General features: G+C 36.7%; 1 protein-coding gene across 1 annotated transcript in view; it reads left to right on the top strand.

Annotated features, from left to right (window-relative positions):
* The first annotated feature begins 95 nt into the window (after positions 1 to 95).
* The window catches only part of LOC135691091 (phenylalanine-4-hydroxylase), a 32,761-nt gene continuing 8,746 nt past the window's right edge, over positions 96 to 24,110 (top strand). Inside the window, exons 1-5 of the mRNA XM_065208884.2 lie at positions 96 to 7,090; positions 10,959 to 11,054; positions 11,357 to 11,531; positions 19,409 to 19,497; positions 23,678 to 23,745. Of these exons, the coding sequence (XP_065064956.2) occupies positions 6,908 to 7,090; positions 10,959 to 11,054; positions 11,357 to 11,531; positions 19,409 to 19,497; positions 23,678 to 23,745 (611 nt within the window). The 5' untranslated portion in view covers positions 96 to 6,907. The remainder of the gene's footprint in view (positions 7,091 to 10,958; positions 11,055 to 11,356; positions 11,532 to 19,408; positions 19,498 to 23,677; positions 23,746 to 24,110) is intronic.

A 24,110-nucleotide genomic window follows, 5' to 3' on the forward strand; every position in this document is an offset into this window, starting at 1 on the left:
TCCTTAAGTGTAATTAAGCGGTTGAGTTATAGTGCAGTGTAGAAAATTCATTTTTCAGGTGAGGCAAAACTCACAAAAGCAAGCCAATTTGACGACAAAAACGTTTAATATTAATAATAATAATTTATTTAATATAATATATCTTCTGCAACTGTTATAGGGGGTCCAATACCCGTTCCTAACGTTAAATAGCAGATTAACACCTTTTGTTAGATGGCAATAGGGATTACTACGTTTGTCACAATTTTTTCATCCGATGGATTACGACACTGCTAGTGCGCCCGAGCTCTTCCCAAACTGCGTGAAATTCTGGCTGCGTCTCCCTGGGCGCACTGAACAAGATTTTAGAAAAAACTTGATTGACAAACATAAATTGATTGAAAAAACTTGATTGGCAAATGAACAAGATTGCGTGATACTTGGCCCCAGTCCTCGAATTGGGACAATCTCCATATGTCATTACTGATTCATGAAAAAAGAAAAGTTTAGGTGCATTATCATATATTAAAATATACTAAGAGAAAAGGTATTTGCAGTATTTGACTTGAACTGTTCAAATTGTAGTACCAGCGTTTCGTTTTCGGAGCAGGGGTGTCGCAGTCGTAGAGCAAAACTGTGAAGAATGGATTGTTTGGTGTATTTGGGGTGTGCGGAGGTGCTGAGGAGATATTGGTGTGTATCTGTGGGTTTAACGTAGGAGGGGCGGATCCAGAGCAAATTTGAAGGAGGGGCAGTTGGTAGTGGGGGCGGTGAAAAAATTTCAAAAATTGGTGACGAGAGTACACACAGCAATTTCAGATACATTTTCGGAATAAACAACATAACTTTGAGGTAATCCTTGAAGCAAATTAACCTATCGGTCTCAGAATCTTTTTCATCTGATTCTTAATCTTCAAAAGGGGCGCACAATTTCCAAAAAAGGGGCGTCAAACTTGCTTCAACTCGTTAAGGGAGGGGCAACTGCCCCCTAGTTGCCCCTCTTAAATCCGACAAATTTTGCATTTATCATGTTTTTCCCGTGTGCCTTTTTGTAATTTAGCTTTACAATTTTTTGTCTTAGGCTTTCTTTGGTGATCGGTTTAAAGCTTAAAGCCGAAAACCCACTCTGGAAAACGATCCGCGGATCGGACCAGATCGTGCTGTTCTGATCAGTTCCATTCGATCCGCGGATTGGAATTCATGACGCAAGTGCTCTATTGTTTAAAAAGTTCTGTTTCGATTTTTATCAAAAGAAAACCACTTTACCGGAACGGTTCAAAAAAAAGTTGAAATCATTTCAAATTTTTTTCGATCCGTTTCGATCCGTCGCGGATCAGTCATGTGACCATTTTGCATCCAAGGCGCGTGCGCAACACAAAATCTGATCTGATCCGCGGATCATTTTCCGGAGTGGGTTTTCGGCTTAAGGCTGAGTTGTTTGTTAGGAAGCTGTTGATTGTTTTTATGATTGGATGCTCTTTTAAGTATCTTATTATTTCAGTTATTGTTGAATCCTCAGTCAAGCCTTTATGGATTGAATTTGAATTTGTACTTAACACGTCGACGAAAATTTGCACAATGATTTCGTTGTTTTTTATACTCTTGAAAATTGTCTTTAGTTCTATATTTATTATAAATATTTTTCAGTTTCGTGAGTAACATTATTGCTTTTCGATGATTTTTAAGAGAAGCGTGTTTGTTAACAATGCTACTAAAATATCTTGAAAGCTATTGAATGCTTAATCACCATCTTGTTGATATTCACAAAGATTAAAAGGAGCAGCCAGCAAATCTCGGCAGAAACCTTCCTCTGTGAATCTACTTAAATCTCGGTAATGTTGAATTTTAGGGTGGTGTTTAGGCAGAGACGATTTCAATGTACACTCTTTTTATTTTATAAGAACACGAGCCTCAAAACTGGTCAAAAGTTAAGAACAAATTAAGAACAAGCTGAGGCTGAGCTTCTGCAAAATGCAATTTTGAACGTTTTTTTCTCAAAATCGAGGATTTTTAGCGATGCGTGGGTGCTTTTTCGGTGAATATTCAAATTTGGCAGCAAATTAAGGCTGTCTCACTCACTTTGTTGGTAAATGAGGCCTAAACACCTCCTTAGAGCGAAAAAGCTGGCAATATCACTGTTTACACCCTCCTAATTTAAGAACAAATTAAGAACAATCCAGCCTCAGATTTTCGAAAAAATTAAGAACGCTCAGCCTGAACTTAAATTTACTGGTTCTTATAAAAAAAGAGTGTAGTTAGAATTGATTTGTGGAAATCACTTAAACTAGATTCAATTGCTATGCTATTTTTAAAATGATTTTTACGATTTGTTAAAATTACATCAATTGATGATGGACTACAGTTTGGTTTGTAGCAGGTTGGTTCTTTTATAAGGTTAGTAAGGCCAAAGGAAGAGCATATTGTTTTGAGGTGTGAATTAGTTGGGGTTAAATTAAGATCACCAATGATGATAAAATTGTCATAATGCAAAAAGAGATTTTATCAACTATTCTAATAATTGTATTTTTGAAATTTTCGTTATTACCATACACCAATTCGACTTACGGCCTCATTTTGAAAAATTCTTCAAATTCTTTTGTACAAAATTTTTGACCTCAGATTCGGATTGACAGCAATGATTTTAGTCTACTTTTAAGTTTTCATTATGATATTGCTCGCGATATTGATTTTATGACGTCATAAAGATAAAAACTTTATAAGGGATTTGACCGTGATTGGCGACTAGGGGGGTAAAGTTTCCCCCGGAACGATTTTTGCAGTCAAATCCCTTACAAGTTTTCAAACTTCATTTCTCGGTAAAATCTAAAATACAAGCTCAAACAATATGAAAAATGGTATCCCAACTAAAATTATGACGATAAAACCAAATCTGAGCTTAAAAAAGTCGTATAATTAAGTTTGGAGAAATTTCCAAAACGAGGTCGTAAGTCGGATTGGAGTATTAAGTGGATTATATGCAGCGATGATGGCCCATTTCATTTTTCTTAGGTTTAATTCAAAGCATATATTTTCGATTCCTTTTTCTTCAAACTGGTCAGTTCTACTTTTGAGGGCTTCTTTTATGTAGACTAGAAGACCACCCCTGTATCCAGGAATAAAAATTGTTCAGTTGAAAACGAATCATCAATTTTGGTTTCACTAATGATCACGCAGTCATATGAACTAGTGACAATCAAATCTTTCAGTTCGCAAAACTTGTTTCTGATACTGTTAATGTTTAGATGAGCAAGAATAGGGTTTTTGGGCATTTTAGCCGAGCCTGTTTTAATTCTTTGTAATTTGATGCCGATTCAGTTATATTATTTGAAGTGTAAGAAAGCAATATGTTATTATTGAGTCATGCAGAACGACAGGCCTTAATGCAATCCCTGAAATTGCAAGCGAGTTTCGCGCTACCTCGTTTGTTTGAGTGCAGACCACTGTTATTAAGTCATCTACTATTATCAATAAAGTGAAGGTTGTTTTTTCACAAATGTCATACAAGATATTATTCAGCTGTTGGACATTGACATCAGAATTGGATTGCTATACTTAGCTTGACGAGTGATTCCCGAAATGAAGATATTGCTCGTTGCCACTTCTTCCAATTCCTTGCCTATTTGTCGCGGACTGTTGGATGTGTTCATGACGTCATTTATGCTGCAATGTAGAATAATAAAGTCTAGCTTTTTTGAGATGCTAGTTTCGATGAAGTGTTTCAGCTCCATAGCCTTCATACCACCAATCATAGGCATAAACTTAGGGGGGGGGGCTCTGGGGCTTCAGCCCCTCCTGAGGAAACCCCCCCCCCCTCCGCCCCCCTGAAAAAATGCAAGTCTACGCCTATGCCACCATTGCTGATTTTGTTGACCCATGCTTGCATATTGTTTGAAAGTTTGTGAGGGAGAATATTCTTGATTATAGAGTCACCAATAATAGCAATGTAAGGTTTTTTATCTGATGGAGGTTGGTAATTATGAGTAAGTGAATAATTTTCATTCCGAAATGATGATCGTTGTGGCCTTCTGAACATAGCTGATTAATCAGTTTATGTGATTGTAACTTTATTTGGTTTATGTGATGGCAAAGTGGCATTGTTTGGAACATTTTGTACGGAGGGTTTAAAACCAGGAAGAGAATTATAGGGCACATCTTCAGATATGGATTGTAGGGTATCAAACTTGGATGCGTAAACATGTGTGTGTTGCCTGCTGGTATATAGGACGGTTGGTTGGTATTCTGGAAAAGCTGGTTTTTAGATGGATGATATATTGGTTTGTCTTATTGCTAACAGTTTGCCACGGAATACACTCTTTTTTTTATAAGAACAATTTTATAAGAACACGAGCCTCAAAATTGGTCAAAAATTAAGAACAAATTAAGAACAAGCTGAGGCTGAGCTTCTGCAAAATTCAATTTTGAACAACGTTTTTTCTGAAAATCGAGAATTTTTAGCGATGTGTGGGTGCTTTTTCGTCGAATATTAAAACTTTTCGGCAAATGAAGGTTGTCTCACTCACTTTGTTGGCAAATGAGGCCTGAAAACCTCCCTAGAGCGAAAAAGCTAGCACTCGCACTGCTTACACCCTATTAGATTAAGAACAAAATTAAGAACAATCCAGCCTCAGATTTTCGAAAAAATTAAGAACAGTCAGCCTGAACTGAAATTTACTGGTTCTTATAAAAAAAGAGTGTATATGCATTATCATGTTTGTATCTCTTTAGGTCAAAAATTTCCTTTTTTAGGGATTCGATTTTAGCTAATAAGATGCTGTTTTCTTTCAAAGTCTAGAATTTTCTTTTTTTCGATATTTTGATAACCATCAAGGGCTGCTCCGTCCTTGGATGATTTTAATTGATTTATCTTTTTATTGGACAGTCTCACCGGTTTTGAAACCTTTGTGAGTCTTGCTAAAACTTTATCGAAAAGTTTAGTAACAGGTTCTGTTAATCGCGACATGGTAAGTTCAGAAAAACATTTGCAAGATCACATTTAGGTGTTGGAGTACCAAGTTGATCATAAATTGCCTTGTATTTGGTGGAAAGAGGCATATTTAAAACCATTTTATTACGTCAACTCTTTACAACTATGAAGACAGTTGAGTGAACCTGTTTATCGCGGGAAACTTGGTATTTTCATTAATTGAGAGGACCAAATGCTGTTTTATGCAATTTTCAGCATTGTTTGTTCAAATTACAACATCGCAATCGGTTGGAAAAGATGGACTTTACGATTTGTGACGCATTTTATTGATTGAATTTTGCTGCAACATATCACGAAGCGGCCGCTGCGATTAGGCCCATTGCGGCTCCAAAATTTCCGACCAAAACATTTAGCATATTCTCCAACAAAAGTGAGGAAAATGAGCAGTTCTAGACAGCAGCTCTGCTTTCTGCCATCTTCCATCCCTACGGTATCGCCGGCAGAAATTCTTTATGGAAACGCTTTCTAACGGTACCGCAGGCAGCTGTTTGAAGTGCCGTAAGATTGCCGTAAGACTTACGGCATCCTCCCGGTACCGCCGGCAGACAATTTACAAATGGAAACGCCTTGCCTGCGGCTGCCTGCGGCATTCTTTTGTTCAAACAGATCATGTGATGTGCAAGAACCAATTGAAACCGGGCCTTGTTGTTTAATTTTGCCCGCTAGTTTTTCCCGCTCAAACTTTACCTAGTTACCGGCATAGTTACCGATACCGCAGGCAATTGAAAACAGAACGTTTCCATTTGCCGGCGATACTGTACGAGTGGAAGATGGAAGATGGCAGAAAGCAGTCGCAGGCAGTCGCAGGCAGCCTTACGGCTATATGGAAACCAGGCTTAATCAGTTGTTGAAAGAAAAGTAAGAGCTGCAAAGAAATTTTTTGAGGCTATGAGAAATAGGGAACGGGCAGATTTGTTCTTAAAAAGTTCAAAAGTATCATCAAGAAAACTTCAAAGTTTGATTGTATCTATAATCCATCCCTACTATAAAGAAGAAAATCTAGATGCAATTATAAATTCTATTAAAACTCGTTTTGATCGGCCCGGTTTCAAAGTTTTCCAAATCTAGAGTCTTTTTGTTAAGAACCCCTTATCTCCAAAAAATTTAAGATCAGATGTTAGAAAAAATATTCTACCTGTTCAAAAATGTTTAATTTTTATTTTTAGCTGATAGTTCTTCTGTTTATATTTCAATGATAATGTTTTTTAAAAAACCGTGTTTCATTTATTTTTCTCCTCCATCCAAATTTGGGTACTTTCAAATCTAAAACCCAGTTTCATTACAAGCTATGCCATAAAGGTTATTTTCTAAAAGTTTGCAAGACCTTTCCTATTTCAAGTCAACATTGCAATAGACAAAGCAAAGCTTCGATATATTATTCTTGTCTTTGTCGTTGATCACTTTGGTTCTCTGTTGTGGGATTCCATTTCAACCAGTGATTGCAACAGGTAACGAAAATCTTACGGTGATTCTCAAGGGTAGAGTACCGAAGTGTAACGTCATCAAAAACATATTTTTAGAATTTCTTGAATTTGGCCACATTATCTGGAGGAACGGCATAAAATCCCTCTCAATTTGCAAAATCAACTAGATATGTGTTCAAGTTGGGCGAGATATGGCCAATGAAAGATTTCAAGTTCCCTAACGGATTACTGTTATTCTGGCCTGGTTCATAAAGATATGAACCAAGACCAAATTACAGAGGTTTGATGGGGGAATAGCCTGTACTAATGTGGCCATATCTCAGCCAATTCGCAATACCTTTAACTGATATTGCATATTTAGAGGTATTTCATGACGCTCCTTTAGGTTCTGAAATCAAAATTCAGAAATTCTAAAGACAGATTTTTATGACGTCATCATTTCTGTACTCTATAGTCAGGGGCATTGTGGGTACAATGCTGGAATTATCTTATCTGTCCAATTACCCACGGAAAACCACTGATGGAAAACCATAGAGATACTCTATGTGGAAAACACAGTTCGCTGTTGAATGTCATTTCTTTGGATTACCATTGTAAAAAGGCAGTTCTTTGGTTCAGCATGAATTCAATGGATGGTGCTCCTAGCTCTAAAAGACTAAAGATGAATGAAAATGGGCGCAATCAAGATGGGAAGCTTTCTGAGGTAGAGTAATTTTATTTCTGATTTCTCATTTTTCCCTCTTAGTTCTTTTTTCTTCTGTCACATTTTGTTCGTTTATTGTAATTAAACGTTAAAAAATGTTTCAAGAATTATCAATTTGACCAAGCAAACTCTGCAATGTAAACAAAAAGTGCCAGACAATCTCTAAAGAGCAAAATTCAAAATAGGTACAGATGGCGCTATGGGTGTCAAGGAGGCGCAAATGTCCACCAAAAATTTCAAATGACTCCCTGTCGGCAGCCGGAGTCTAGAATCTAATGTCCAATATCCAGGGCGACCTAATTTCTACCTAAAGTTTGTGGACAAAGTTTATTGAAAAACTCCGAACTTTGATCCTGGAGGTACTGGAAGCCACTGTAAGCAGGGCTGAAATCAATGAAACGTGGAAGAAGTATGCCTAAAAATAGTTAAAAGTTTTAAACGATTGCAAGAAATGACTGCAAGAAATATTCTGAAATGCATTTCAAGAAAATCTCAAGGGCGTGGTCGCAAAAAAGTTCTCGGGGCCTCGTCTTTCGGGTTTCCTTCAAGGCCTTCGAAACCCCTTGGCGGTCCTATAAGTAAGATCTACTCATGCAAACTAAGTACTACAGTCACTCGAACATAGAAGTGATGATTGACTAACGAGAACATACTCTTTGATAAACAAAATCAATTGTGTTAAAATACCACACCCAAAAATTGAAATACCTTAGGCCACGCCCTATTTTGTCCGCAAATTTGTGACCTAAACCCCCTAAGTGAAAGTGATTAGCGACGGCCCTGCCCTTCAGTTTTCCCTTAATAACTTTTTTAAATCTCGGCTTTTAACAATTTTTGTCTTATTCTTTGGCTCAAACAGCCGTTATGATTTTATTTTGCGTCGAAAGTAGGGGAATTTTTCGAAAGTACAAAATCCGCCTCCAACCACGATGTAGACTTGAGTTTAAGTCGTGCCAGGTGTAACGTTTTAGGATTTGTATTCTTCAGTAATTATGATTATTAAGCTAGATTCTTTGATTATGTTGCGTGTTAATGTCACATGTTTGTTTGTCGCACTATTGTGTTAGTAACTCCCTTTCCGGGAAATGTGTGTCACTGTCATCGTGTTATGTGATGTTTCACAGTGTTCCTTTGTTTGTGTTTTAATATAATATATGTGGTAAAGATAACACCAAAGAAGGAGTATATATATCTTTTGTGTGCTATCTACCCCTTGGCCTAGCCCAATTACAAAGACACCGTCTTAAGAAGAACCCATAATCGTTATACAGGCGCTACCCCCGGAGTCGGTTTTCATCTCCAGTTGTTCAGTATTCATCAAAATATTTGTTTAATTCTGTTTTTCAAAAAAGTTATACATTTTATTGGACTTGCGAGGTCTAGGAAAATGAGATGACTTTTCCGGTCACCATTTTCAAAAACCACTCGGCACGTCAACTGCTGTTAAATTTTTTCAGATTTTTTTCTGTATTTTTAACCTATCCAGTCTTGTAAACGATGCTATTACCTAAAGTTTGTTGCCTTGGTTGTCCAAAATGGACGCTTGGCGATTCAAAAACAGTGGCTTGAAAAGAGCGAAAATCTCACTACCCTGCTCAAAAGTCTCGCTACTCGGCTCCAAAGAGTCGATTTATTGATTGAGGGGCGGGCCATGACACAGAATGCGCTCTGACGTATTGGCTCTCCTTCGCAACGGATAGTAAAGTCTGCACGCAGGCTAGCTCTGACGATTCGCAACCCTCCTTGACGATTTGAGCAAAACAGCCCTCCGGTTTTCATTCAATAACTTTTCGCAGGAAAATTGTAAAAATAATACTGAAAGTTCAATCGATAGAACATCGCTTGCTACACTGTTTTCTTACAATTTGTATGAGGTTAAGAATGTTTCAAGAACATTTTCAGCCCCCGAAAGTTGCCAAAATCTCGAATTTCCCAAAACAGCCGTCCGGTTTTCCTTTAATGACTTTTCGCAGAAAAAGGTATAATTTAAAGTTGAATCAATAGAAAATGGTCTGCTATACTTTTTTTTATTGTTTGCAAGAGTTTAAAAGTGTTTCAAGAACATGTTTAGCCCCCGAACGTTGGCAAAACTCGATTTTCCCTAAACCTAGTTTTCCTTTAATAACTTTTTCAAATCTCGGGTTTTTTGCCCAAACCGACGTTTATTCATTTTTTCGATACCCGCTACACTGTTTTTTCATATTGTTGTGTTTTTATTTTGCGTGGAAAGTGGACATTTTGCGTGGACAGAAAAATTGTAATTATAGTTGTTGTTTTTATCGAATTAACGGCTGTTTCAGCCAAAAACCCGAGATTTAAAAAAGTTGTTGAGGGAAAACTGAAGAGCGGCTTTGGGAAAATTTCGCTTTTGCCAACATTCGGGAGGCTGAAACAAATGTTCTTGCAAACTATAAAAACAGTGTAGCAAACAGTGTTCTATCGATTACACTTTGAATGGTATTTTCTTCTTTTTCCTGCGAAAAGTTATTAAAGAAAAACCGCAGGGCTGTTTTCACAAACTGGAATTTTTCATTACACTACGAAGACATGAAAAACAGTTTTTGACATTGTTATAATTTTGTAAGATAACTGCTTTGAAAAGGACTCTACTTAATTTGAAAAGCAAGAAACTCTATTATCGGCTCATTAGATTTATACACTTGACTACTTGCAAAATTATCAATGTTTCAAAATATTTGATATTTAGACTATGACGATTATAGCTGGGGTGGGAAAAAATAGAGGGAAGTGGCCTAGCTTCCTGTTAGCATAGTTTCTTGGAAAGAACTATACCAGGAACAGGGTTGTAGCGCTAGCCCCACCCTTATTATTGCCGAAAAGTAGCTAATTTCTATTTTTGCTTTTGTTTTTTGCAACATTTTCCATAAAGGAAACACGAAGGAGGCCTTTATTATCAAATCTCAGAAAATTACCCGATTGACAAAGGGATTTTGGAAAGCTATTGCAAAATTTTTAAGCATATAATTCTCAGCCAGTGCAAGAGCAAGTTATAGGAAACGTGTGCGAGTTTTTGCTGGATAATTATGAAGCAGCTTCTCGAATTATAGTGTATAGAATCCACAGAATCGCACTGGTGTGTAGTTATTATGCTTCAGCAAGTGCTGAATGGCCTTTCGGCAATGACGTAAATTGAGGCACCAAGAAGGCGACATAGCACACTGATATACACAGCTACGTGGCTTCTAGGAATCGAGTTAATTGCGCACCATGGCGGGGCGGCGCATCCTGGTGGAAAGGGTAAAACTTTCAGATTTACGGATACATAAACATGGTTCCCCCTCTAGATCTCTTACTGTAAGTTAGGAAAACCCTAATCCAATTTTGACAAAGGAGAGATTAAATATTATCGAGGCTCTTACTTCCTTTCTTAGGCAATTAACTGCTTTTTATAACTTTTTAATACAAGAATATTGTGATTTTTTATTTAGCCTAAATAAGGATTCTTTAGGAAGCTTCTGTATTTTGTTAGCCAACTTTCAAAGAAATCGATAATTATAATAATTTGAGAAAGTGTTGTTTTACAGCGTTTATAGGGTTCTCAAGTGTGATGTCACAAAAAACTATTTTTAGAATTTTCGAATTTTGACCACGTAACATTAAAGAACACCATAAAATATTTCCATATATGCAAAGTCAGTTAAATTTGCCAAAATCGGGTGAGGTATGGCCAATAGCAGATTTGAAGTTTGCTAATGAATCACTGTTATTTTGCCTCTGTTCATGAAGTTATGAACAGAAATATATTTTTGTGACGTCATCACTTGACAACTCTATTGCTCTACATCCAACAATGGATATTTTCCCTTTTGTAAAGGGATTCTGAATGCAACTTTCTGTTTCTTTGCAGGATAAGCAAAATTTGAACGATAATATTCATTTCCCCACCTCTTTGGTATTTACAGCTAGTTTGGAGAATCTTGGAAAATCGCTGAAAATTATCGAGGTAAGAGAATCTGTGTCGATTGTATTTGATTTGCGATTTTGTTTAGTACAGTGAGGTTTTTCTTTCTTGTCGACTCTCTAGTTTCCTCTGGGGTAGTTATAAGCGTACAGGGAAGGAGAGGAACAGGGGAAGAGAAAAGGAGGGACAAGGGAGGGGCAGTGGAGGAAAAAGGGGAGGGATAGGAGAGGAGCGAAGAAGGTGCAGGGGAAGAACAGGGGACGAAATGGGCAAAGAAAAGGAGAAGCCTTCTCGCCAATATATTGAAAAGTCAAAATGTCGAAAATTTTGTTTTCATTTAATAGGGAGCTGGTGTCGCTGTTTCGCGTGTCGAATCGCGGCCGTCCAAACACGATGCTACGAAGCAAGACTTTCTGGTCAATATTAGCGACGATGATAATCTTGGAGAGATATGCAAACATATAATAAACCGCTTGAAACCGATTGCAGATCATGTTGAAAAACATGGGGGAGAAGAAGGTAAGATTTGTCTGTGTTCCTGTAGATCAAGATCCTAGACTTGGTATTGGTCAATATTCCGGCTGAGTAAAAGGGGTGAGGGCTAAATAACACTTCTGATAAACAAGCCCGGTAAAAACCGTCTTCGGTGAGAAGTTTCCAACCCGGGAAGTCCCCTTTCGGAAAACTGAATGACACAGGCATTTGTCCATTCTTTCATGTCCCTTGCAAGTTGACGTTTGTGTCTCCATTAAGTTTTTTGTCCCTTTGCAAGTTTTGTTTCGCCGCTTAAGTAACAATTTAAGTAACATATGAAACCGAAACAGCATGGTATATTTTAAAGAGTTTATCACCTTGAAACTTGTTAACAGATAGCAAAATTAGATTCCGTTAGCTACAATTCGCATTTGGGCTCGTTTTACCCTTAAACGTTCAGATAACAGGGGGGGGGGGGGCTATTAATAGCTCTGGGTGTAACTGTAGAAGCGACATATTCTTTTTGGCTGACCAATGGAGTTGCCCGAGGGAAGGTATAGCTGCGTGTTAGCCAATAAGAGAAAACGACGAGCACTGTTGATTAATTAAGTTCATTCCCAAAACAAGATCAAGATAAGCTAATATTTATATCAAGATAAGATAAGATAAGATAAGCTCTTTTTATAAAGCGAGGTAAGTTGGGTCAAAGCTCAAGGCTCTATCTTTTTTGGTTCGTTGAAACTCGTGTGTTGTGATATGAAAGCTGATTTTCCTACTCTTTTTACAGCCACTAAAAGGTAAACCACCTACAGCACTCCACTCATAACTACCCATAAAATAATCCCTAGGGGGAATAAAGAGGGGGAGGGGTGATGTGAACCCGCTAGTGTCTTTTGTGTCGTCACAAGGGAAGTGCCCCCCTACCGTTTACAAGAAAGTGTTGTGTAGTGAAAAAGTACACTTCAAGTGCCACCCTGCACAAAATTTGTACCCCTACCCCAAACAGGAAGTATGATCGAAAGTTACTTCCGTGCAGTCAAAATTCAAGAAGTACCGTATTTTCTCGAGTGAGCGCCGCCCCCGTATGAGCGCCGCCCCCGAATAAGCGCCGCAGCTATCTTTTTTGTGAATGCGGCGCTTAATCGAAAATCCGTTAGAATCGTTAGAATCAAACAGGAAAAAAACTGCAAATCTTAAATCAACCTCGGGAATTTATTTTCTTGTATCAAACACACTTAAGTTTAAAGTGAGAATATTTTAAAGCTTTTTAACTCTCTCTTGAGAATCTTTGCTATCTGTACATCTGTCGTGAAAGCAGAGAACGTTGCTGGAACAACAAGGCCAATTTCTCTTTTTTTTCCTGTAACTTGTGCGATCAGTCAGTTTATTTTCTGTGTTGGCTTCAAGAAAATTCTTCATCAAGCGTGACAATTCCACCGGAACATGACTAACAATAGACAGGGAATTTTGTAGAAAAAACTAGCAAACTGCCTAACCTCAAATTTTATTTCACATTCTTACTAAATCGACCATGGAGATTCCAAATCCAAGATGGGCCAAAAAAAATTATCACCGGAAGTTACTGTTTTTGATGACGTCATCAAAAAAATGATAAAAAATCTTTAAAAATCGCCCAAGGACTCGAACTCAACTTTTTTTGCATTTTTGCACTAAATTAATTATGCAGATTTCAAATCTGAGATGAAATGAAAAATATCTTGAACGGAAGTCAAATTTTGTGATGACGTCATCAACTTGAAGAAAATTCACTTTGAACCTTTTTAATTGTTTTCTCGCAACTATCATTGTCAAATATGTTCCATATTCGAATTGCACACATTCAGTGCTTTTAAAAGATGTATTGAATTTCTATTATACTTACTTTTAAACGTTCTTTCATGACGTCATCATCATTTTATGACGTCATCGCCTTTTAAAGGTAATTGAATAACGCGTGAAAGGATGCCTAAAAATCTTTAGCTAGTTAAAAAAGTCATTCAAAATTAAAATTTCGTTGTATAAAAAATGATATGGATCCATTCATCCCTCATCACTGTCTCCTTTGCTAGAACTCCAGAAGAAAATGTAGTTCCACTCATCATCGTCTGCTTTAAGCTGATCACCTCACCATAATTTTTCCCATGGCCTAGTCCTCATTGGTTACGGAATTTTCCTCGATTTCATCACTAGAGCGCTGCAGATCTTGCAGTTTTTTAGCGGAGGGTGTGCGGGGCCCTGCACAAGATGAACATAATTTGTGTGAAAAAATTTTGGAACTATTTTGCTGACTCCAGTATTTTCTGCAGATATTCACAGCTTCTTTAACGTTGACGATCGGATATTTTTGTCTTCAAGCCGTTAAGAAACGTTTTTCTCTGTATATCCTCTTCGTGCCATTTCTTATTTATTTATCAAATGTATGTTCAAAATTAGAAGATGTAAAGAAATTTTTTTCCTATAAACCACACTAATACCACCTGTAGGCCAGATCATTCTTTCCATCGTATGTCTAACCAAAGCTTAAACGCAATTTCTCTTACAATCTTCGTTTGATAATGTAACCAATAGTAAATGCTTGTGTCAACCAGTATGGATCTGGTTGTAGAGCTTCTGATCATCTGTTTTTCATTGCCTTTCGAATTCTTACTCTTATCTGCACAAGTGTTTCGTCACATTTCCCTTTGTATGATCATTTTTGCACAAATTTTATCGCTTTCGTGAGAATGTCTTTGCAGATTTCCTGTCTCATCGTAACTCTCTCGAGCAATTTTCCCTTTCCAGAACACTCCTAAAGCTTTTTAAAATGTTAGCTTTCCTTACAACAACATTACCGGTGTGGTTTCGCAGCCAATAACTGCATGAACAGCCGGTAGATTTTTGGAACTATCTGAACCCAGGTAAGATACGACGTTCCAAATTAACGTACTTCTCGTTGTCAATCTTTAAGGAATATTTCCTTGAAGGCTTTTCACACAATAAGCAGTAAAAACTACATTAGTGTCCTTTCGACAACTAATAAATTTTTATCGATGAGGAAAGAATGGAATATCAAGTTGATGTCAGCCTCTTCATAGCTGCAATTAAGCAAGTATGTTTACCAATAAATAACAAACCTTAAAGATAATCAAAGATTCCACGACATACTTGCTTAATTGCAGCTATGAATAGGCTGACATCCATTTGATATTCCATTCTTTCCTCATCGATAAAATTTATTAGTTGTCGAAAGGACACTAATGCAGTTTTTACTGCTTATTGTGTGAAAAGCCTTCAAGGAAATATTCCTTAAAGATTGACAACGAGAAGTACGTTAATTTTGGAACGTCGTATCTTACCTGGGTTTAGATAGTTCCAAAAATCTACCGGCTGTTCATGCAGTTATTGGCTGCGAAACCACACCGGTAATGTTGTTGTAAGGAAAGCTAACATTTTAAAAAGCTTTAGGAGTGTTCTGGAAAGGGAAAATTGCTCGAGAGAGTTACGATGAGACAGGAAATCTGCAAAGACATTCTCACGAAAGCGATAACATTTGTGCAAAAATAATCATACAAAGGGAAATGTGATGAAATACTTGTGCAGATAAGAGTAAGAAGTCGCAAGGCAATGAAAAACAGATAATCAGAAGCTCTACAACCAGATCCATACTGGTTGACACAAGCATTTACTACTGGTTACATTATCAAAAGAAGATTGTAAGAGAAATTGCGTTTAAGCTTTGGTTAGACATACGATGGAAAGAATGATCTGGCCTACAGGTGGTATTAGTGTGGTTTATAGAAAAAAAATTTCTTTACATATTCTAATTTTGAACATACATTTGATAAATAAAAAAGAAATGACACGAAGAGGATATACAGAGAAAAACGTTTCTTAACGGCTTGAAGACAAAAATATCCGATCGTCAACGTTAAAGAAGCTGTGAATATCTGCAGAAAATACTGGAGTCAGCAAAATAGTTCCAAAATTTTTTTCACACAAATTATGTTCATCTTGTGCAGGGCCCCGCACACCCTTTGCTAAAAAACTGCAAGATCTGCAGCGCTCTAGTGATAAAATCGAGGAAAATTCCGTAACCAATGAGGACTAGGCCATGGGAAAAATTATGGTGAGGTGATCAGCTTAAAGCAGACGATGATGAGTGGAACTACATTTTCTTCTGGAGTTCCAGCAAAGGAGACAGTGATGAGGGATCAATGGATCCATATCATTTTCTATACAACGAAATTTTAATTTTGAATGACTTTTTTAACTAGCTAAAGATTTTTAGGCATCCTTTCACGCGTTATTCAATTACCTTTAAAGGCGATGACGTCATAAAATGATGATGACGTCATGAAAGAACGTTTAAAAGTAAGTATAATAGAAATTCAATACATCTTTTAAAAGCACTGAATGTGTGCAATTCGAATATGGAACATATTTGACAATGATAGTTGCGAGAAAACAATTAAAAAGGTTCAAAGTGAATTTTCTCCAAGTTGATGACGTCATCACAAAATTTGACTTCCGTTCAAGATATTTTTCATTTCATCTCAGATTTGAAATCTGCATAATTAATTTAGTGCAAAAATGCAAAAAAAGTTGAGTTCGAGTCCTTGGGCGATTTTTAAAGATTTTTTATCATTTTTTTGATGACGTCATCAAAAACAGTAACTTCCGGTGATAATTTTTTTTGGCCCATCTTGGATTTGGAATCTCCATGGTCGATTTAGTAAGAATGTGAAATAAAATTTGAGGTTAGGCAGTTTGCTAGTTTTTTCTACAAAATTCCCTGTCTACAAGCGTTATTTTGCTGTTGGCAGAGTCCAGCTGTTGCGTAACAACACGATACACACCAATGGCATTTTCGTCGTGTTCTTGCACTCCAGCTTTTCATTCATGAGGGGAGTCCATGAACATGTTTAGAAACAATATCCCGGATTGATTAGTTAAAACTGTTGGGAAAAAATAAGATTCAAGTTTTTCAAGTTTGATGTGTGAACCGGCGGCCTTTCGGTATATAAACAGCGCCAAACGTTGAATCATTAATGAGAAAAAAAAAATTATGAATAGATGTCCTCTTATAACAGTTTCATATGTTATTATCATTATTATTATTATTATTATTATTATTATTATTATTATTATTATTATTATGGGATATGATGGTAAGATAGTACAGTTAGATCGTCTGCAAAACATTCTAACTTCCCAAGGATCTTTATTGTCACATCTTTTTAACCAGGATCTTCCACAAATAAACAAACTTTGGTCCAAGGTGCAAAGTAGCATGCCTCAGAATATTTTCAATTTCACCATAAGGTACCTGAACAATACCCTTGCTACACAGAAAAACTTGAAAAAGTGGAACTTGAGCCAGACTTCTGATTGTTCTTTCTGTTTTCTGCCAGAAACCCTCCTTCACGTTGTTGCTGGCTGCAAAACATACTTGGAACAAGGCCGATACACCTGGCGTCATAACTCTATCTTAAACTTTCTAGCTACGTCTCTTAAAGCTGTTAATGAATCTACCATCTACGCTGATATACCTGGCTATCTTTCACCATCAATCATAACTGGAGAAAACCTTCGCCCAGATCTTCTCTTGAAGACTAACAACAATTACCTATACATCTTAGAGCTTACTGTTGGTTTTGAATCCAATCTTGACACAAATGCAACAAGAAAACACAGCAAGTATGCTCCTCTCCTATCTGACTTACAGCGAAAGTTCAAATGTGTCTCTTTTGTGAATCTTTCTATGAGCTCTCTTGGCATCTTTGGCAATTCCTGCATCTCTTTCTTCAAAATGTGTGACTCTCTCTCCATCGATCAACAACAAAAACGGTATCTCATCTCTAAACTTTCCAACATTGCCATTCGTACTACGTACTACATATTTTGTTGCAAAAATAAACCATGGACAAATCCGGAATTACATCCGTTTTAATTTTGGTTGTTTTATTTTTCTCAGTTTTTCCTTTTACCTTACGATTGTTATAGTTTTTTCTTGTAAAACCAGGCTAGCCAATTGCAAATTACCTTGTAATAGTGAGATTTGTAATTGTAGTTTAAGTTGAATTGAAAATGAAATGTTTCCATTATTATTATTATTATAAAATTATTTACAGAAGGCGAAGCAAAATTTTTTTTAGCTAATATAACAGCTAATTAAAGCCTACTATTTATACTACATTTACAAATCTTAAATTAATTACAGTGAATGGATAAAATGATATAGGAAATGTACAAAATTAAAAGGATGACTCATTAGATATAAATATACAATTATTCGATGACTATTTCAAGAATCCAATCTGCGCAACGTATGGTTTGCATAGTCTGCAGTTGCATTTTGTATCTTTCCAAGTTTTAATCATTTTCTTAAATATTGCGAGGGTAGAAGATGTTTTAATGTCATTTGTAAGCTCTTGCCAGAGCTTGGATCCCATAAAGGTTGTACTTTCTATACCATAACAATTTTGGTTTCTACTGTAAAGTTCATTTTAAACTCTAGTGGTAAAGTCCTTGTCATTTCTCTTGCTTCTTCGCATCAATTTAGTCAAATATTATAATGAAATCAGCTATAATGAACATTTGCTTCTTGTTTGCATTATCCGCATTAACACCTTCAATTTACACTGACATCATACAATGTTATGAACCTTTAAAGATATTTTCAAACTTGTATGTTTTACTACTAAAAGATTGTTTAAAACTTATTTGTTTTATTAAAAAAATGACAGGATTTTTAAAAAGCGCCGCCCCCGTTAGAGTGCCGCCCCCGAATAATTGCCGCATCAGAAGACCGGAAATTCAAAGAGCGCCGCGGCGCTGATTCGAGTAATATAGTACTTGCTATCTATCTTTGAAAGTGGCCTCTACACGTTTAGTGGTTTCTACATGTTTGCGGTTCAAAAAATATGGTGAAAGGGCGATTTTTGGGACTTTTTGGACCTACTGGACCATCTCTGGCACACGTAGCTCGACACAAAAAAGGGGTTTCCAATCGAAAAGTTTTGCCCTGGTTAGAACTAATGTTAGCACACGTTATGGGCCATTTACGCCGTCTGTACCTGTTGTCACCTCTAAGTACGAAAACATGAAAAAGTGTCCAAGAAGTAGTCCAAAATCCCGTTGTTTACGTCACTGTGACGTGGATGCCGTGCCCAATCGAGCTGCAATTTGCACCAAAATATGCGCCCTCTACCCCACAAGTCTCTGTCGATACTTTATGCGCTTGCAGAGATATTCATGAACATTTTTTGTCTCGGTGGGCCTTTTTTTGCCAATTTACTCCATGACCCCCACTACCCCCACTTCTGAGTTTTTTTATAAAGATTTGACATTTTACAGATTCATCCTCTAAAAATAATTTTGTCGATATCCCTTGTGATTTCCGAGATGCCCACTTTCGGTGGGTGAAGAGATTTGCCACATGAATATAAAGACGCTAGCTGGTCTTAGAAATATTCTGCTCTGTTTTGTCAACATGAAATTTTAACATTCCTTTATTTTTATAAAGTAGAGTTGGAACATTAAACTGAACAAAGAGCATTTTATTTTCACACGATGCAACAGGATCATTGAATGCCCTTCAGTTTGGAACCGACTCTACTTTTGTTGCCTCAAAATTTCACATCTTCGACTTGTCTGTTAACCATTGCCCGTTTCAGATGAAAGGGCGGGGTAACAAGGATATCTTCGAGGGAATCCACAGACAAGCAAGCTTACTTTAAAGTTTAAATATTTTTCTGAACCTAGAATAATTATCTGAAAATAAGGGCAAAACATCACCCTATGCCCAGGGTGTGACAGTTCGATTCGGAGCAGGATAATCTGTGGTATACCATTGTCTTTTGACGCCTTAGCAAAAGAATAAACAGGTATTTGCGACGAAACAATATTATACTGCAATGAACCTCTTAATTTTTTGTTTCTAGTTCCCTGGTTCCCAAGAACGATTGCTGATTTGGATATATTCGCACATAGGGTGCTCACCTATGGCGCAGAACTCGACGAAGATCACCCGGTATGTACAACCCCCCTTTGGACACAACAACCTACAACCCTTGATAGGGCTGTTTGAACAAACGCCCAAATATACGCAAAAAGCATGCATGTAAAGCCAATATCTGTCCCCTTCCCCCATTTTGATAGCAGATATGTTAAAAAGGCTGTCGCGATCATATTCTCTATAAAAGGATACTATGCTTTTACTAGACACGTGTCTTTCCTTTTCCATTCATATAAACGCAACTATTGTTAAGTTGAGAAAAGCAATAGGAATGTTGAAATTTCTTTCAAAATATATTCCATAGGAGACATTGAATGTACTTTGCAAACTTTACGTTAGATTCAACTGAGACTCTGCAGATGCAATTTACTATATTTAGGCCATTCTGAATAGTCTTTGAAATGTTTTGGTACAACCTCGAATCAGTGCAATACCCTATATCATTTGCAATTGATTTTTGCATCCTTGACCCTTGAGGTTAAATCGAAATTTTTTAACCACTCAATACTTTTTATCAGGACCCTAATGATAACAGTTAATCTAGTACTGATAGGCTATCCTGATAAATCTGTCGATCATTACTATTATCTATTATTATTATCTATTATTATTATTATTATTATTATTAGTCTCTACATAAATTTTAAAACCTCTATTATCACAGATAAATTTGTTACCCCTGCTATTCCTGTTAAACGTGGAGTTCTTCAAGGTGATTGCCTAAGTCCCCTTCTATTTAACATGTGCTTTAACACTTTCATTCAATACATAAAGGCAGAAAAATTCAAACAACTTGGTTTCTCTCCCCATAGCCAACCAGACTGTATGTTTACCCCAGAGCACTGGTTTCAGTTTGCAGACGATGCTGCAGTCATTACAAATGGGGAGAAAGAAAACCAGCTACTCTTAAACTGCTTTACAAGATGGTGTCAATGGTCTAACATGATTATAAGAGTAGACAAATGCACAACCTTTGGTATTAAAAAATTCTCAACACGCTCCCTACAATATCAGCCAAAGCTCTTCATCAATAATGAAATGGTCCCTCCTTTCATAACTGGAGAGTCTTTTAAGTATCTTGGGCGTCACTTCGACTTTAATATGAGCAACCAAGAACATATGTCTAAGCTCAGCTCCATCTTCACAGAACTCCTAACGCAAATTGATTCTTTACCTCTCCATCCAAAGAATAAGCTGCTTCTTTATAACAGCTATCTTCTCTCACAAGTTTCGTGGCACCTCACAGTAGCCGATCTATCAAAAACCTGGATCGTCGAAAACCTTGATAATCAAGTTTCTGCATTTATCCGCCGTTGGCTCGATTTACCCATAAGTGCTACTTTAAGTGGCATTATTCTGTCAAAAAACCAGTTCGGTCTTAACTTGATTCTTCCTTCTGTTAAATTCATGCAGTGTCAAACTGTTTGTCGTAATGCACTGAAATCCTCTCCCAACAAAAACATCCAATCTTTGTGGGAAAATACCAGCCAGAGCATGAACATCCAATATGATGTTTACAGGAATACTAGAGAAGTATTGAAGGCTGTTAGATCAGAACATAAAGAGCGCCTTCAAAACCATCTTGTATCTCAAGGTACCGTTCTTTCCTTCATCTTTGACCACTCTCTTCCTATAGCCTCTAAAATATGGACCACGGTTCAAAGCAACATGCCCAAGAACATTTACAGTTTTACTATCAAATATCTTAGCAACTCCCTTGCCACGCGAAAAAACCTATCTAAATGGAACATTACTCAGTCGTCCGATTGCTCTTTTTGCCATATGCCAGAAACGTTACTTCACATTGTTGCAGGCTGCAAAACATACCTCGAAGAAGGCCGTTACACATGGCGCCATAACTCTGCATTGAACTTCCTAGCACAATCTTTAAAAGCTATACCTAATTGCTCTCTTTACGCAGATCTTTCAGGTTATCTCTCACCCTCTATCATAACAGGAGACTCTTTCCGTCCTGATCTACTTCTAGTCACTTCTGACCATCGACTATTCATACTCGAGCTTACAGTAGGATACGAAACTAACTTGGATGTTAATGCTAACCGCAAAAGAGAGAAATACTCGAATCTCATTCACAGCCTAAGCTCAGCCTATTCCTCTATCATGTTTGTTAATCTTTCTATCAGTTCCCTAGGTATCTTTGGTCTCTCTTGCTCCTCTTTCATCGACATGTGCAACGCTCTAGATATCAGCGAGAATCATCTCCGCTTCATGATCTCCAAACTATCCAACTTAACTATCCGTACTACCTATTACATTTTCTGCCGCAGAAATAAATCTTGGAATAATCCTGAACTTCTTCAGTTCTAACGATCTCTGCTACTGACGACTTCTAAAACAAACAATGACGAACATACTTTTTCCTTTTTTTGTTAATTTCTTTTGTTTGTGCTTGTAATAGTCTTTTTCTTGTAAAACCAGGCTAGCCAATTGCAAATTACCTTGTAATAGTGAGATTTGTAGTTGTAGTTTAAGTTGAATTGAAAATGAAATGTTTCCATTATTATTTTTTTTCTTTTCTCATTACTACGATGTAATAGTTTTTATTTTGTAAACACAGGCTAGCCAGTTACAAATTACCTTGTAATTGTGAGATTTGTAATTGTAGTTTTAACAGGAATTCAAAATGAAAAGTTTCCATTATTATAGACCTTTCAGATTATCTCTCACCCTCTATCATAACAGGAGACTCTTCCCGTCCTGATCTACTTCTAGTCACTTCTGACCATCGGCTATTCATACTCGAGCTTACAGTAGGATACGAAACTAACTTGGATGTTAATGCTAACCGCAAAAGAGAGAAATACTCGCATCTCATTCACAGCCTAAGCTAAGCCTATTCTTCTATCATGTTTGTTTATCTTTCGATCAGTTCCCTAGGTATCTTTGGTCTCTCCTGCTCCTCTTTCATCGACATGTGCAACGCTCTAGATATCAGCGAGAATCATCTCCGCTTCATGATCTCCAAACTATCCAACTTAACTATCCGTACTACCTATTACATTTTCTGCTGCAGAAATAAGTCTTGGAAAAATCCTGAACTTCTTCAATTCTAACGATCTCTGCTACTGACAACTTCTAAAACAAACAATGACGAACACACTTTTTCCTCTTTTTTTTGCTAACTTCTTTTGTTTGTGCTTGCAATAGTCTTTTTCTTTGTAAACCCAGGCTAGCCAATTGCAAATTACCTTTGTAATAGTGAAATTTGTAATTGTAGTTTAAATTGAATTGAAAATGAAAAGTTTCCATTATTATTATGCTGATTTACACAGTTCTGATGATGTAACTGGCTTGTTTTTGGTGTTTCTTGAAATCGGATCAATACCCATGATCTTAGATCTCGAGAACTTTTCTCAACACTCTTGCAGTTCCTAAAAGTACAGATTTTTGTATCAGTTTTCTCTGCGTCTTAACTCCAATTTCCTTGCTGTAGTTGCTCAAATTTCGTATTACTGTTCCAAGGGCTCCCAAGACAGTAGGGATAACTTATTATTATTATTGTTATTATTATTATTATTATTATTATCATTATTTTTAAAGTTATTATCAAGTGATCTTATCGAGGAACTGAGCCCTTCCTATAAACGTGTTACCTTTGTTAACCTTTCTATGAGTGCCCTTGGCATCCTGGGAACCTCATCTATCTCTCTCTCTGACATGCTACATCAAATCAGTTTTTTGACTCCAGTCAAACCAAAATCCATCTTGATAAAACTCATGAACATTTCTATCCGCTGCACCTACAATGCCTGCCAAAAGTACTTGGAACACCCACCAATTTACGCTGCATTTGATATCTTTCATTCCTTTCATGAAAAAAATTTGCTACTTCCGCCCCCTTCCCCCTCAAACAATGTTGATGATTTAGAGAAATATCATAAAAGAAGCGCAAAATAAAGTGCTTCCTAAAATCCTAATCCGTTTGATAGTAAACCAACATTGTTCCGTGGGGGGATGATTGGTTTTGACCTTGGAAATTGATGTCAGTGTTCCAAGACTTTTCGCAGGCATTGTACTATACCTTGATTGACTGATTGACTTCTAAATATTGTTATTAAAAGTAATGCAGATAAGCCAATTATATGATGCCTGTATAAGCGAGTCGTATGATTGTAAATTTGAAATATATTCAATGAAAATGAGATATTTAAAAGAAATTATTTTTTATGAATAGGGCTTCAAAGATGAAGTGTACCGAGCCAGAAGGAAAGAATTTGCCGACATTGCTTACAACTACAAACAGTAAATAAGACTTTTATTATGAATATTTCATACTTTCAAAAGAATTTAAGGGTAAAATAGAAAAGCAGGTGCACTTTGTGTGCAGTTTTTTATGTGCGTCTTTTATGGGTATTCGGTGAGAAAAAACAACGAAGAAAAATTTTTTAGTACTGAAATTAAAGTATGTCGAAGGAAAAAATTTTGATAGTGTTCATTTCGTTTGCTTATTAATTGGACCACGCGTTACGCTTTGATTGTTTATTCATTTGATCTATATGTCATATGATGCACAAAACGATTGAATATTGCTTACAGCTTAAACAAAAAAATTCAACAGTCTTCATTTGCAAGGAATTTATATAGGACGTCACAGCCAATAAAATAAC

The sequence above is a fragment of the Rhopilema esculentum genome, chromosome 17 (assembly GCF_057945365.1).
Source record: "Rhopilema esculentum isolate cy_ngs chromosome 17, ASM5794536v1, whole genome shotgun sequence".
Classification (NCBI taxonomy): domain Eukaryota; kingdom Metazoa; phylum Cnidaria; class Scyphozoa; order Rhizostomeae; family Rhizostomatidae; genus Rhopilema; species Rhopilema esculentum.